A 14320-nucleotide genomic window follows, 5' to 3' on the forward strand; every position below is an offset into this window, starting at 1 on the left:
GTGTTCTCATGCTTGGTGATTTTGATAAGAACATACTACATAAGAGTTAAGAGCATTATAATTCCCTTTATCACCATATAAACATGTCACTTATCCGGAAAGCATACAATTTATTTGTACGTGGGAATGTAATTTAAAAATTTTCTGAAAACCAGATTGAATCTTGGGAAGCAATTTTCAAGTAAACAAAAACATGCCATGTTAATCAGCACTGGATCTCCCCCACCCCCCACATAATGTGTATGTACACATTTCTCAAATTCAGACTACTGGGTGGGGGCAGGGGGGATTGAAATGGAACCAACCTACTTGGAATAGTGATCAAAAACTAAAACCAAAAACAAGTCCCAGAGTATTTACCTTCCTAGAAGACGGAGCAGATGGAATATATAAATGGGCTGCAGTTCCAGTGAGAGGCTGTGGGCACAGAAAACCCACCAGAGTGAAAGGAGGGGCCTCAGAGCAGGGGCAAAAGTGGGGCCAGCCAAGGAGAGAGGTCTGAAGATCCACTCTGTGGTCACATGTGGCACCTCTCATCTCCTTAATCTTTCTACAGCTTGGCATTTGTAATATGCTTTCCTATACATTATTCTGTGCAAATCTCAAGGCTTAACTGAGCTGTGGCTATTACCATCTGAGAAGGAAAGGGAAGCTTGGAAAACTGAAGAGCCTTTCTCCAGGTCACCCCACAGGAAGAACCCACACGCACACCAGCTCTGGGGCACCAAGGCTAGGCATTTTCTTATTTATCTTTGACATGGGTCTTGCTCTGTTCCCCAGGCTGGAGGGCAGTGGTGCGATCTTGGCTCATTGCAACCTCTACCTCTGGGGCTCAAGCAATCCTCCCACCTCAGTCTCCCTCTCAGGAGCTGGGAATATAGGAACCAGCTAACTTTTTGCATTTTTGGTAGAGAATTTCTTGCATTTTTGGAATAAAGATCAAAAACTAAACCCAAAAACAAGTCCCAGAGTATTTACCTTCATAGAGAGATGGAGCAGATGGAGTGTGTAAATGGGCTACAGTTCTAGTGAGAGGCTGTGGGCACATGAAGCCCACCAGAGTATAAGCAGAGGCCTTAGAGCAGGGGCAGAAGTGGGGTCAGCCACTTCTGAGCACCAGCAGATGTTCCCCAGGCTGGTCTCAACCTCCTGAGCTCAAGCAATCTACGCACTTCATCCTCCCAAAGTGTTAGGATTACAGGCTTGAACCCCCACGCCCGGCCTGGCCAGGCATTTTCTACTGCACCACAACGGCCTCCATGAGGAAGCTTCGGAGATCCCTAAGCCTAAATTCTACCCCCAGGGTTTTGATCACTTAAGGGTTCATCCTGAGTTAAAATTTTGTTATCCCCAGAAGCAGAGATGCACTGCCTCAGGTGATCTCAGTACGGATGTGTTATGAAATCTTCTACTTGTCTGTGGTGGGGTGTGGGAGAGTGCAGAAAAGGTGACAGAGAAACAGCAGAGGGTGCCTGAACTCCCTGGGTCTCAGGTACAAAGTGAAGAAATCACTAAGGTGAAAAGACAGGCTGGCGCCCAGAAGCTCGTCCAGCTGCCGATGAGCAATAAGTCCCGGGCAACATCACCTTCAGCCCCAGGATCAAACAGATAGTGGAAGAGCACAGCCATCTTCAGGAATAGAAAAGCAGACAAAAGTGGGGAAGACTTTCCATCCTGAACTTGTGAGCTGGAGAATTACCATTAGTAGCCACTCATGGGTTGTGGCTAATGAGTCACCATCACATACTGAGAGCCACTTCTGAGACTCCCAGAAAAGGCAGGTTAACAAAGCCCCTCTGTGGAAGGAAGAAAATCATTGCTCAATGCACCCAAGCCTTTTTGAACCTTGCTTAGACTGAACTGCAAATGTCTTGACTGATCTGGGCTCCGTAGTACAACTCGTTCCCACAGAAGCCATCAGGAGCCCGGTCTGGAACGCTCCTCTCCCACACCTGCCTTCAAAGGCCCAGCTCTGCTGGGGACTAGGGTTCATGGGGGCTATCCCAACGCAAAAGGGAATCTCTGCCATCACCCACTGCAACCACATACTAGCCACTCTGCAGCTGCCAGGTGTGAGGCACGCAGGACTAACACGGGAGGGCGGAGGCTCTGCCTGACTTTCCAGAAGCCCAGTGCGAAGCCCTGGACAATTGGCAGGCACTTAGGGAAACGTGGCTGGCGTGCACCACATTGTCCCGTATGACTGGCAGCACCGGCTCCCACCTGAAGACACCGATTCTTAGCGGCTCCTGACAAGGATTGAGAGAATTTGTGGGAGACTGCCCTGAAGCCCTGAGCCCTCGACTCAATGAAGGGATCGTGCTGGTGCAGACCCACAGACATCCATCTCTGCTGCTGACGAAGGTCTGAACTGCAATACTCTGCCCCTTTGGTGTCAGCCTTAAAGGTCAGTTTTAGGTGAGTTTCAACCAGTGGCTGTAGAGGGGTCCTTTGTTTACCCGTTTCCCCACATCCTTTCTGAGGCCATTGCTAGTTTTCTTCTGCAACACTCTTGGGGGAAACAACTTGGACACTGCAGGTGGGAACACCAGTGGGCTCCAAGCCAGAGCTTGGGCCCGGGATGGGGTGGATTACCTTAGCATACTCAAACATGCGGAGATCGGTGTACATTTCAAGTGCGAGGTTCTCCTGCCCACTCCTCTTGTACAGTTTGGCGGCCTCATGGAACTTCCCCTCGTAGGAAAACACATCTGCCAGAAACAGGTCATTGTTGGTCTCTCCCCGCTTCTTCCTCTCCTGGAAAAATTAGAAGCACAGGAAATGGCCTCTGCAGCCATGGGCAGGAAGCAGCCTTCACAAAGGTTACATGTGGCTATTTCCAGTGAGCCCCCTGGGCCTTCCTACTGGAACCTGGGCTTGCTCCTGGCTGTTGCGTCTCTCCCTAGGTTTCCGCTGGGAACGCCTGACAACAAAAGCAGGTTTTTACCAGACAAGCAAAGATCAAAAAAAGATGAAAACCTTTGTTTGTTTAATGGAAATTCCTCAGGGTTGTTTTCCTGTGTATTCCAAGGCTAAGACAGAATAGTCTGGACAGCGTGTGCTCCTGACTCTTTTGAGACCCCTGAGGATCTCCCAAATCCACAGGCCTGGTTTGGCTGAGTTGTGGCTCATGAGGATAACAGAGCAGGAGAATGTTTAGGGTTTCGCCCAAGAGAGAGATCAATAAGATAGGATGACAAGTCTTACTGTGTCCCTACTTCTAAAGAGAAGGTAAGAAATCCCACATGCTGACATCCACTAGGTTCTGGGTATATACCTTATACACACATGGCCCCTTTATTCCTCTCAGTGACCCTCAGGATAGGTCTCACTACCCAAGTATTAGAATGAAGGACGCTGAGACACAAGAGGAGGAACAGGTCAGGGTCAGACAGAGCTGGCATTAGGACACAGTTCTGTTTGACTCCAGATATTCCTTGTATCACACAATACTGTCTTCTGAAGCAAGTGATGTCCCCAACAATACACACACACACACACACACACACACACACACACACACACACACCCCTTAGCAGAACTGAGGATAAAGAGGAGTATCCTGCACACTTCTTCCTTCTGTGTCAGGAAACATTCACTTGTCTACAGCTTGAGTATTTGGAAACAGTCATTAGCACCCAAGCCCTGAGCCCCAGCAGTTTCCTTTTGCTTGTTTTCTAGCAAGAGTAGCATATCAGAGGACGATGAGACATTGAATCAAGCTCTTAGACAAGCTGGTGAAAGTTTTAACAGCTGGAGGCAACATGCTTCCACACTGACAGAAATCATCATTCTAAAAACCTGCACACGCTCAGGCTCATCAGACAGACTAGCTCCTAGTAGTTGAAAATGAATTAAAATCTTGCAGTGAGATATAATATTTTGGAGGGACATGATGACTGATGCCTGTGATCCCTACACTTTGGGAGGCTGTGGCAAGAGGATCACATGAACCCAGGACTTCAAAACCAGCCTGGTCAATATAGCAAGACTATCCCTGCAAAAAACCCAAACCACACCAAACCAAACCAAACAAAAACAGTTTTACTAGGCATGAAAATGAGTCCAGGATGTCACCATAATGAATAAAAACAATCCATCGTACTCGCCAAGTACACGTCACCATGGGCAGGTTCTTTCCCCCTGTCAGCAGGACAGGGACATCTCCCTATCCAAAAGGTACCTCCTGAGGATCCACAGTTCTCTGCAATTATGCTGAGCACCCAGATGTGTGCAACTAAGGCCGCAGGCAGTCAACGTGGAGCTCACTTGAAGGCACTTCGTTTTTTTTTTTTAAGAGACAATCTTAGGAGTTTAACCTACTTCCCAGCTCATAGCACATGAGGAGCAGCAGACATTTTGACCTTGGTAAGTGACTAATAATAGTTAGACCCCACAGCACCCAGTTACTTTTGTAGACAGAAAAATTATCCTCCTTGGTTTCAGGTGAAGACCCCTGGATCCCAGCCAGCTGATTTACAAGGGAGAGTCAGGAGCACTGGGCATTTCGGGCAATGGCTCTGAACAAGCCCATTAGCACGCAGGTAGGTAAACCCCAGAACACACAGACACCCCTCTTGACTCGCAGGTGGGGAGGGTACGTGGCTGACAACATGAGCTTAGAAAACAGCCTGGGCTTGAAATCCACTAAGCTTTTGGCTATGGACCCGTGGGAATATGGCATAGCCTCACTGAGCCTTAGCTTCCTCCTGCATGGAATATGGAGAGCAACAGGACCTGCCTCATCCAGTTAACCTGAGGATCTACAACAGCACCCGCATGGGTCACGCGTGGGGCACACAGCAGACTCAACACAGGGCAGCTTATGAGGCTCAGCGGGCTGTGAGCTCCTGCAGGCGTCTCTCTCCTCAGCTCTGTGCCCACTGAGCTCGGCACAAGGGTTGACCCATGACAGGTGTTTATTACGCACAACTGAATGAGAGACAAGACATTTGCTGATTTCCTCAGTTGCCAACCGGGAATTCAAATGTATCTCACATTCCCATACCCTCCGATAAATCTGTTCAGGAGAAAAAAATGTGTACAGCTTTTTACACACAGCCAGACAGCATTAAGATACACAGAAATTACGAACAGTGTCCAAAGGCCGGGCGTGGTAGCTCAAGTCTGTAACGCTAACACTTTGGGAGGCTAAGGTGGGCTAACGGCTTGAGCCGAGGAATTTGAAACCGGCCTGGGCAACATGGCAAAACCCTGACTGTGCAAAAAGTACAGAAAATTAATAAGGCGGATGGCATGTGCATGTGATCCCAGCTACTTGGGAGGCTGAGGTGGGAGGATCATTTGAGTCTGGGAGGTCTAGGCTGCAGTAAGCTATGATCGTGCTGCTGTACTCCAGCCTGGGGAACAGAGTGAGACCCTGTTTCAAAAAATTAAAAAATAGCACAGTGTCTCCCACCACCTAGCAAATGGTGAACCTACAACCAGCTTCCTTTCCCACTGCAGGCCTATTGGGTTGGGATGACAAGGCCAGTATTCTCAGCCAGGAACAGCAAGGCTGGAGGTTGCTCCAGAGCTCTGAGGCACTCAGTTCAGAACCGTGGGCCTCACTCCCCAGGTCCATTTCTGGGGGTGGAGCTCACCTCATGTGCATTTGGGAAACTCCTGCAACACTAGCAGATGACTTGTGTGTCTCGGAGGATGGTGACTAGCTATCTGCCACCATGAGGATGCAAACCAGTTCCCGAGAACCTACTGAATCCTCATGGCAGCCTGCGACAAAGGTCCCGTCCCATCCCTTTTCACAGACAAGAAACCCAAGCCTGGAGAGATGTGGAACTCATGTGCCTCACCCAGCTGCCATGCGACAGCTCACACTTCCCGCTGCTGTCTCCCCTGTGCGGCCACTCTGTCACCGCAGCAAGGCTATGGTCTGGATGCCAGTGAGATTTACTCCATCTTCTCAGGGCTCTTGCCTGCTAGAAGGGTTCCCGCTAAAACATGAACCCCAAGTATGCCTTCTTTGGAAGGAAGAATGCTTCGTCTTTTACCTCAATGCTGCTGATGAGCTCTAAGTATCGGAGGTCTTGTACTCTGATGAAGGCCTGTGGAGAAGCAATAAAGAATCAAATCAGCCGCCTTCTTGGCTTCAAAACTGGGTGACCGGCTGGGGCTGGGAAGTCAGCTCTATCTAGACAGTGAGCCAGTAAGGAGAGGAGAGAGCAAGCACGGGTTACGCATCATGGCAGGGATTATACCACCCAGTGAGGCACGGCTTTATCCCTGGGACGGGACCATGCAAAGAATAGCAGGCAACCCAGTTGCATCAGTCATTTTGGGATCACGTAAAACAAAACCGTGATGCCACAGTCTGTGGCGGTGCCTCTTTGGGAGACTCTTGACCCAAAGAAGAACAAGCTGGTCGGACCCTCTGGGTTTGGGGTGCAGGCAGCATCAGAGCAGGAGCGGGCGAGATGCACAGACTGCTGAGGCTGCCTGCACATCTTGGCGACATGGGTAGAATGCAGGGGACAGCTATGCCTACCCAGTGGTGCCACAGACACAGGGGACCCAGAGCCCCCGGTACTGCAGAGGGAGCAGAGGAGGGGAAGCTTAGAGGGCATAAAGAGAGATTCGGAAGAAGGTGGAGGGGAAGGGAATGAATCCCAAGTCCATGGAAGGCAAACTCTACATAAAGGCAAAATCCTCTAATGGCAGCCCTTGCCTTGAACTCACAGTAAAACCAGAGACTTTAACTCATGGACTTCTAGAAGTTTCTGAGGAACAGGCAGACTGCTGTTAGCTAAGCTAGCATTGTGGCTTTCAGGTTCTGCACAGGGTATGGAGGAGCACCAGCCACCAGGTCAGGCCATTTTCAGGTGGCTTTGCTGTCACCATTTCTAGCAGCTGTACTTCTTTACGTTGCCCCATTCAGAACTGGCTGACCTGTGCCTGAAGGAGGCAGTGGCTCTGGAGCCCTTTGAATCAAATGTGCAGAGCAACCCTCAGTGGCACGGCATCCTCCCTCCTAAAAAGACCTCGGGAGATGAGTGAGGCCCCAGCCTCTGGCTACTTGTGGATCGCCGAAATGTGACTTCATCTTTTCATCCCACAGGCCCGGCTTCCTGTCAGAGGCTGAGGACCCAGGGAGAAACATGTCTTGGCCCCTGTCCCCCTCCACAATTCAAAGGCCCACATTCTAACAGGGGAGGCTGGCCAATTCAACAGATCATGACACCTCCTCCAGCTAAGAGCTCTCTGAGTATGAAGCAGATGCCTGGAGAACACGGATGAACCATCTGAGCATGGGCAGGGGCAGGAGGCAGTGTCAAGTGAGGCATCAGAGTCGGAACCTGGCAAACAAGTGTTTGTGAAGAGGAATCCGTAGAAAAGGGCAATGTTGTCATCACATGGGCCTAAGGACAGAGGGCTAAAACTGCCTATGCCCCAAGCTGCAGGTTTTACACACCACCCTCTAGCTCTGGGTTTCCTTAAAGCACCTAGAGAGGGCAACCCGCAAAGCCCAGCACAGTGGCCAAGAGGGAAAGGAGCGTTCGGGGTCTCAGTCCTTGCTCTGAGCCTATTTCTTCCCTGCCTCTGGGCTCCAGCCACCTTCTTTGTGGAAAGGGGCCTGCTAGTGACACCCTTTCAATGGTCTTTCTAGCTATAGCTCAGCTGTGCTGGAGTCTAGAATTTGTCCACTAAGAAATCTGTTTCTGAATGCTTTCAACACTGACACATCCTGCAGGGTCAGGGTGCTTGGTCAGAGTCACAAGGCCTCTGAATGGGCTCAGCAGAGGGCAGCCTGGGAACAGGGAGGCACCTGAAGCTCTGCTCAGGGCCTGGGGGGAGCTCAGCAGCTCTTCTCTGCCATCTAGTGGGGATGGCAGTCCATCACTAGGAACCACCCTGTACAAGCTGGTGAGCCTGAGTGCCTGGCACAGAGGAAAGAAAGGCCAGGAATTCGGGATTTAGATGAAATAGCAACTTCTAGCCTATCTTCAACATCATGCAGATTTTTCAGAACATCATGTTGTACACAACAGGTATACACCATATATATAATAAATCTGGCCAGGTGTGGTGGGTTATACCTGTAATCCCAGCACTTTGGGAAGCTGAGGCAAGAGGACTGCTTAAGCCCAGGAGTTCCAGCAGCCTAGGCAACATAGTGAGTCCCCGTATCAATATTTAAACAAATGTGTGTGTGTGTGTGTGTGTGTGTGTGTGTGTGTGTGTGTGTGTATGAATCAATAAACACTTATATAAAACCTTGTGGCTTTATTACAATCCTTTCTGTTCTAAGGATTTGTCTTCTTCCTACTCCCTGCTGGCACTTCTGGGTGGGGCAGGAGAGGGAAGCTCCCTCCAGGGAGATGCCTCCTCCCTCCTCTCAAGTCTTACAGCCTCCTCCATCTCCACTTGACTACACTGAGGACATCTGAAAATATAATCTAGATCATTGTTACACAACCATCACTTCCCTTGTTTAGTAATGGCTAGCATCTGTACAACCATCCCTGCTTTAAATTCCCCTTTACAACGTCTCAGTGAAGACTCAGGACTGCCGCAGGCGTTCTCACCACCCCCATTTCACAACTGGGAGGACTGGGGCTCCGAGGGAAGCAGCTGGCCTGAGGTCCCAGAGCCCCTTACGTGGCAGCTGGTTCTCAGCCAGGCTTCTGAGTCCTGGTCTGGTCCAGTCTCCGTTCTCTTCACGCCTACAAGTCTTGACCTAACCCGAGGCAGGCATCACATCCCTCTTTGCCACTCCTTCAATATCACCCAGTAGTATGGACAAAATAAGCAGCTCACTGATTGACTATAGGGAGATAAAGAGGGAAGGGGTAGGGGAGAGGGGGGTGGAAGCCATTCCTTCCTCCATCTCAGGTTCTAGACGGAAACACAGCTCAGGAACATACCTGGGCTTTTCCTCATGTGCAGAAAGGGGTCAGATGTTTTCAGCCATCTCTTAGTTTTCATAGACTAGGCCAGGAAAGGACACAACGAATCAAGTCCATGAATCCCGCCATGAAGGTACATGGGAAGTGCCCACATTGCTGTCAGAATCGGAGACCCTGACCATCTCTCCCACCTTAGCTGGCGGATGCTAAGGAAAGCAGCATTGTGTAATACATGGCCAGTGATTACACTGATAAGAAAAGCCACCATTTACGGAGTGCCTCTGATGTGCCAGGCTACTAGCCAGGTGCTTCCCATAGATAACAGCTAATAAGAGTGACAGCCAGAATCTATGAGATGCTGCTCCTGAGTCAGGCTTGATAGGCATCTTCCCACTCGATCCTCACAGCTTTGTGAGGATGAGGCCTATCATCTCCCTACGTCTACAGAGAAGCAGTCTTAGAAAAGGTGTCACCTGCCCAGGCCCACAGTGAGGAGGTGGCTGAGCTGAGATCCAAGCCCAGGTCAGCCTCACTCCAGAGGCTGCTGCAGTCTATGGCCTCTCCACGCACCTGGATCCCCGTCTGCCTTCTTAAGGGACCCCTCAAGGACCAGACTCCAGCTCCTGCTGACTAGATGCTTACCTTCTTTGATGTTTCAAAATCTAAACCTTCTAGTGCTTCCATGGCCAGCTCGCGCCAATCAGTGTCTGTCACACCCAAGCAAGCAATCTGGTAGGCTTCCTTGAACATTTTCCTATCCAGGTACTGGTACATGGGAGCAGACTGCAGGATTTCAGCAAGGGAAAGAAAGAAGACTGTTTTCAGAGCCATGGAAAAAGCCAGATTCATACAGATCCCTCCTGTCTCTAGATGTGTGTGACAATGACCCATGCAATTACCCATGCCTGCAGAGCTGCCCTGCAGCTGTCAATCAGCACCCTGCCCAGCCTGTCCAGCCCACCCTCTGTGCTCCGTCCTGCACCCCTCTCATGGCCAGGCCACTGTGCGCCACAGCACAAGCTCTCTGCCCATCTTCTCCTCCTTCCCACCTGTGGGCCTGCCCATCACAGGATGTCAGCCTCACCCCTCCCCACTCTCCCTCTGGAAAATACATATACGACTTTCAAGGCCTTGTTGAAATGTCACCTCTTCTGGAGAGTCCTCCTGGGCCCCTCAAGCCCCTACCCAGGGGAAGGACTCTCAGCTTCCTCTGCCCTTTGTCCAGATCTCAGCTTGTGCTGCAGTTACAGGCCTGTGCCCACAGCCAGGCCCTGCACAGCCCATGAGCAGTAGTGGGTTGTACCGGCCTCCCTCAGCAGGCCCCCTAGTCTATGTTTGCTGACAGAATGAATCATTTCCTGGGAGGAAGGGTCTGGGACAGCCTCTTCTTCTAGGGACTGATTCCAAGAAAGGTAAGTGGTTTGCTCCGAGTTACTCTGGAAGCCTCTGGAAACAAGTGTCCTGCTCCCTGTACTGGGACCAATGTCTTCCTAGGAGATAGGGTTGCCTTGCTGTGAATGTCGTGAACAGTTCCTAACAGCTTCTCTTTCTTAGGTTTATAAAGGTCTGGGCTGTCCCCACAGCCCTGTGTAGTAGGCATTATTTCTCCCTGGCTACAGCCCAGGAGACCGAGACTCAGACAGGACAACTGACCTGTCCCATGCATGATACAGCTGGCAAATGGAGAACCTCAGGCTGGAGCTTCCCATAGATAGGGGAAGGGATCCTACTAGTGTACAAAATAAGAAATATGAGCCTAGCATCTGTACAACCTGGACTGGACTCCAGGTTCTGTGCCCCTTCCTCCCACATGTGTGCGTGTGTATATGTTTATACGTGTGAGCATATGCAGGCCTGAGAATGAGTCTGAGTTGGGCCAGAACGTCTTTAACAGGAAAGGCCTTGCCCTTGTTTTAGGCCAGTCACTGTGCTTCAGGTACGGCATCTCTCCTGGCTTCCTGGGCAGCAAAGAGCAATCAGCCAGGACCTCTGTGCTAATGGTTCCCAAATGTGGAGCTTGAAGTACTGTTTTCTCCATTTGTGGCTTTTGTCTTTGAAATTTCTGATCTCATTTTTTAGCTTTAGAGTTGAAGAATTTTTTTTTTTTTCATTTTGAGTCTGTCTACTCTTAAAGCAATACGCGGTTGCTCCTGAGTGTTTATCTTTCCCACCATGCCATCTCTCCTCATCGGCACCTTAAATGCTCCTTTTGCGGGGGCAGCAGACACAGGCTAGGGAGCAGGTGACCTAGAACCCAGGCCAGGCTCAGCTACATCCTAGGCTGGTGACTTTTTGTGAAAAGTCACCCAAAGAGTGAAATGAGTTGCCCTAGTTACAGCTGCTTGAGGTGATAGAGTAAGGACCGAAAGCTAAATCCAACTTCTGTTTAAATGCCCTGCCCAGCTCAGGCTACTGTGGGCAAAGGAGAGACGTCTCCAAAAATGATGAAGCGCTGGGCAAAACACAGGTGTGGTCATTACCTTCACTGTATTTTCTCAGTACCAGCGCTCCTCACCATCTCCCAGGCTCTCTAGTCTTGTTCCTACCCCCACCTTTCCCTTTGTTTGAAAAGATTCCCTGCTCCACTCTTCCTTTCCAGACCTCTCAGGGCTCAGATCAAGTTTCACCATCTCCTGGAAGTTTTCTCAAACTCCTGAAAGCTTTTCTCTAAGCACACAATGAGCTTTCCTTTCTAAAGTCTGTTAGTTAAGTACAGCCTGTTGCAATTTAGTTGTGTTTTGTGGTTTTTGCTATTTTATGAGTCAGTAATTAGGAGAAATAATAAAAGAAATTGGGCTTGACAAAACCTGAAAGATGAGTATAATTAATCCCATTTCGCAGAAAAGAAAATGAGCCCCCAAAGAGTGACATGAGTTGCTCTAGTTACAGCTGCTTGAGGTGGCAGAGTCAGGACCGAAGGCCGGTGCTCCTTCCTTGAACCGCACAACTGCTTGCCATGCTGAATGCCCTGAGTGGGACAGGCAATCAGACAGGCATAACACAGCTGAGCATATGACGGATGGCTAACACTTGGCCTTACTTGGGAGGTACAATTTTAGTGGAGTTTTAAAAATAGACTCACCGAACAAATACCCTCTGAGCTATACTTTATCTTGCTGTTTCATTCCAAACATGAAGTCACCATTGCCTTGAGAAGCCCTCCTAGGACTCATTGTCTTACTTGGCAGCGCCAACAAACCAGTTCTTGCACAAGACAATGTAAATTTCTAAAGGAAACCAAAAATTCCAAGACTGGGTCTGATGCTTTCTCCCACCTCTCCGGGCCAAAACCACAGGATGGCCAGAGGCAGGGCGAGAGATGAATAGCCTTTGTCTTGAGAATGCTTTTCCTAACCCTTGGCAGTCCTGACCAGCTGTGTCAGCAGGATGGGCTTGGTGTAGCCAGCAAGACTTTGCTGCTGAACCTTAAAGTCCGGGCAGAGGAAGCCCCAGGCCTACCCTCTGGCTCCTCTTGGCTGGCTACAGTCAAGAAGCAGCAAACTGCATTTATTTTTGAGGTCAGGATGGCAATCTTGGGAGAAAACCTTTTATTTATTTATTTATTTTTTTTTTGAGACGGAGTTTCACTCATGTTACCCAGGCTGGAGTGCAATGGCACGATCTCGGCTCACCGCAACCTCCGTCTCCTGGGTTCAGGCAATTCTCCTGCCTCAGCCTCCTGAGTAGCTGGGATTACAGGCACGCACCACCATGCCCAGCTAATTTTTTGTATTTTTAGTAGAGACGGGGTTTCACCATGTTGACCAGGATGGTCTCGATCTCTTGACCTCGTGATCCACCCGCCTCGGCCTCCCAAAGTGCTGGGATTACAGGCTTGAGCCACCGCGCCCGGCCAAGGGAGAAAACCTTTTAATAAGCAAGCCGGTTTGGTACAACTGAGGAAGAGCAAGTTCCTGGTGGATGTGGTGTGTGGGTTTGTGACAGGGTAGACAAGGATGGTGAGGACGCAGTCCAGTAAGCGGTTCATGCCTCTTGTCCTGCTGCCACTTCCACCCACCTCATTTCCTTCTTCCTCTTGCTTTCTGGTCTTCTCTTTTGCCTCAGAGCTGAATTCCACGAACGTTTCTTGAATAGCTGCTCTGTGTCAGGCATGGATGATGGGCATTTCCCCAGTAAGTCTTGTAGTTATGAGTTTTGAGAGTATCATGGGCTTAGAAGAAGAAATGGACTCTAGCCTGAAGCTGAGTTGTGTGGGGAAAGACACTAACTGACAGAGCCTAGTGGAAGGGAAACCTGGAAATTTCCCTAAAAATCTTTCAAACGTACACACACTTGGACCCAGCAATTTCAATTCTAGGAATTTATGCCAAGGCGCCAAGTTGGGACAGATGCAAGGCCTTAGCTAGAAAGTCCTGCTATTTACCATACAAAAAGTCTGTAAGCAGCAAACACACCCAGTAGGACTGGTAAAGAAAGCTGTGGAATATCCATGAATCAGGATAAAATGCAGCCGTAAATACAAGGCAGGGGGGCCTGGGCAGGAGGGAGGGGAGCTGGCTGTAAAAGGGCAATGCAATACCAGACACCTTGTGGTGGTGGCCGTGTTCAGTGCCATGACTGTGGGGGGAGGTTACACATGCTGACATGGGTGGGATGATAGTCCTAGAGCTTTGCACAGTGTTACCATTGGGGGAAACTGGGCAAAGGATATAAGGGATCTCTGTACTATTTCCTACAACTTATGTGAGTCTGTAATTACCTTAGCATTTTGCCATACTGGATAAGAACACTTACTGACATAGAACCATGCTTCAGGAGAACATGCTGAGTGAACAGGCCAGATGACCAGTTTACCGCCAGCACTTCTAGACAGTGATGGGGCTGCCATAATGGAATGTGAGGTGAGATGAGAAGATGGCCATAAAGGAAGGGGATGAGAAGTCCTGTTTACAGGCCAGCCTCAGGGAATACATGAAATCTGAGGGTCCATCTATAGGTAGCAATACTTATGCAGATGAAAGTCATGAAACTGTATTTGCAGTGCAATTTCACTTTGGTTTGAAAATGTTCTTATGAAATCACATGCTCCTAATTGCATATTATGCATATATTATATATACACATAAAAAGCTCTAAGCAGATGTATTCCAACATGTTTAGGAGTGATTCTGTCCTGAGGATGGGATGCTGAGGGCTGAAGCTTCTTGCTGGTGCGCGTCTCTGTTTTATGGCAGTCCTACAGTGAGCACCATCCGTGTGGGGTGCAGGAGGTGGAGGAGAGGCCGGCCCACACTCGGGAGGTCAATCTCAGCCTCCTGTCTGCGGTTCTGCCCTCCCCCGTTCTGTGGCTCCACACTTCAGCACCTCATTTCTGTTCTGGCCTCCTCCTAGTTCAGGAGGCTTGTGCAGAGTCCCATGCTCCCTTATTGGCTCACAGACCTCAGGCCTCACCACCCACCCACTCGTCCTCTCTTTCCCCTTCTTTCTCGAACACA

General features: G+C 49.7%; 1 protein-coding gene across 1 annotated transcript in view; it reads right to left on the bottom strand.

The window, feature by feature from the left end:
- Positions 1 to 14320, bottom strand: part of LOC108286944 (intraflagellar transport protein 122 homolog) — a 77950-nt gene that overhangs the window by 22013 nt on the left and 41617 nt on the right. Inside the window, exons 15-19 of the mRNA XM_037730144.1 lie at positions 13631 to 13706; positions 12855 to 13003; positions 9507 to 9647; positions 6012 to 6065; positions 2535 to 2757 (exon numbers count right to left, since the gene is read on the bottom strand). Of these exons, the coding sequence (XP_037586072.1) occupies positions 2535 to 2757; positions 6012 to 6065; positions 9507 to 9647; positions 12855 to 13003; positions 13631 to 13706 (643 nt within the window). The remainder of the gene's footprint in view (positions 1 to 2534; positions 2758 to 6011; positions 6066 to 9506; positions 9648 to 12854; positions 13004 to 13630; positions 13707 to 14320) is intronic.

This window comes from Cebus imitator, unplaced genomic scaffold (assembly GCF_001604975.1).
Source record: "Cebus imitator isolate Cc_AM_T3 unplaced genomic scaffold, Cebus_imitator-1.0 Scaffold332, whole genome shotgun sequence".
Lineage (NCBI taxonomy): Eukaryota > Metazoa > Chordata > Mammalia > Primates > Cebidae > Cebus > Cebus imitator.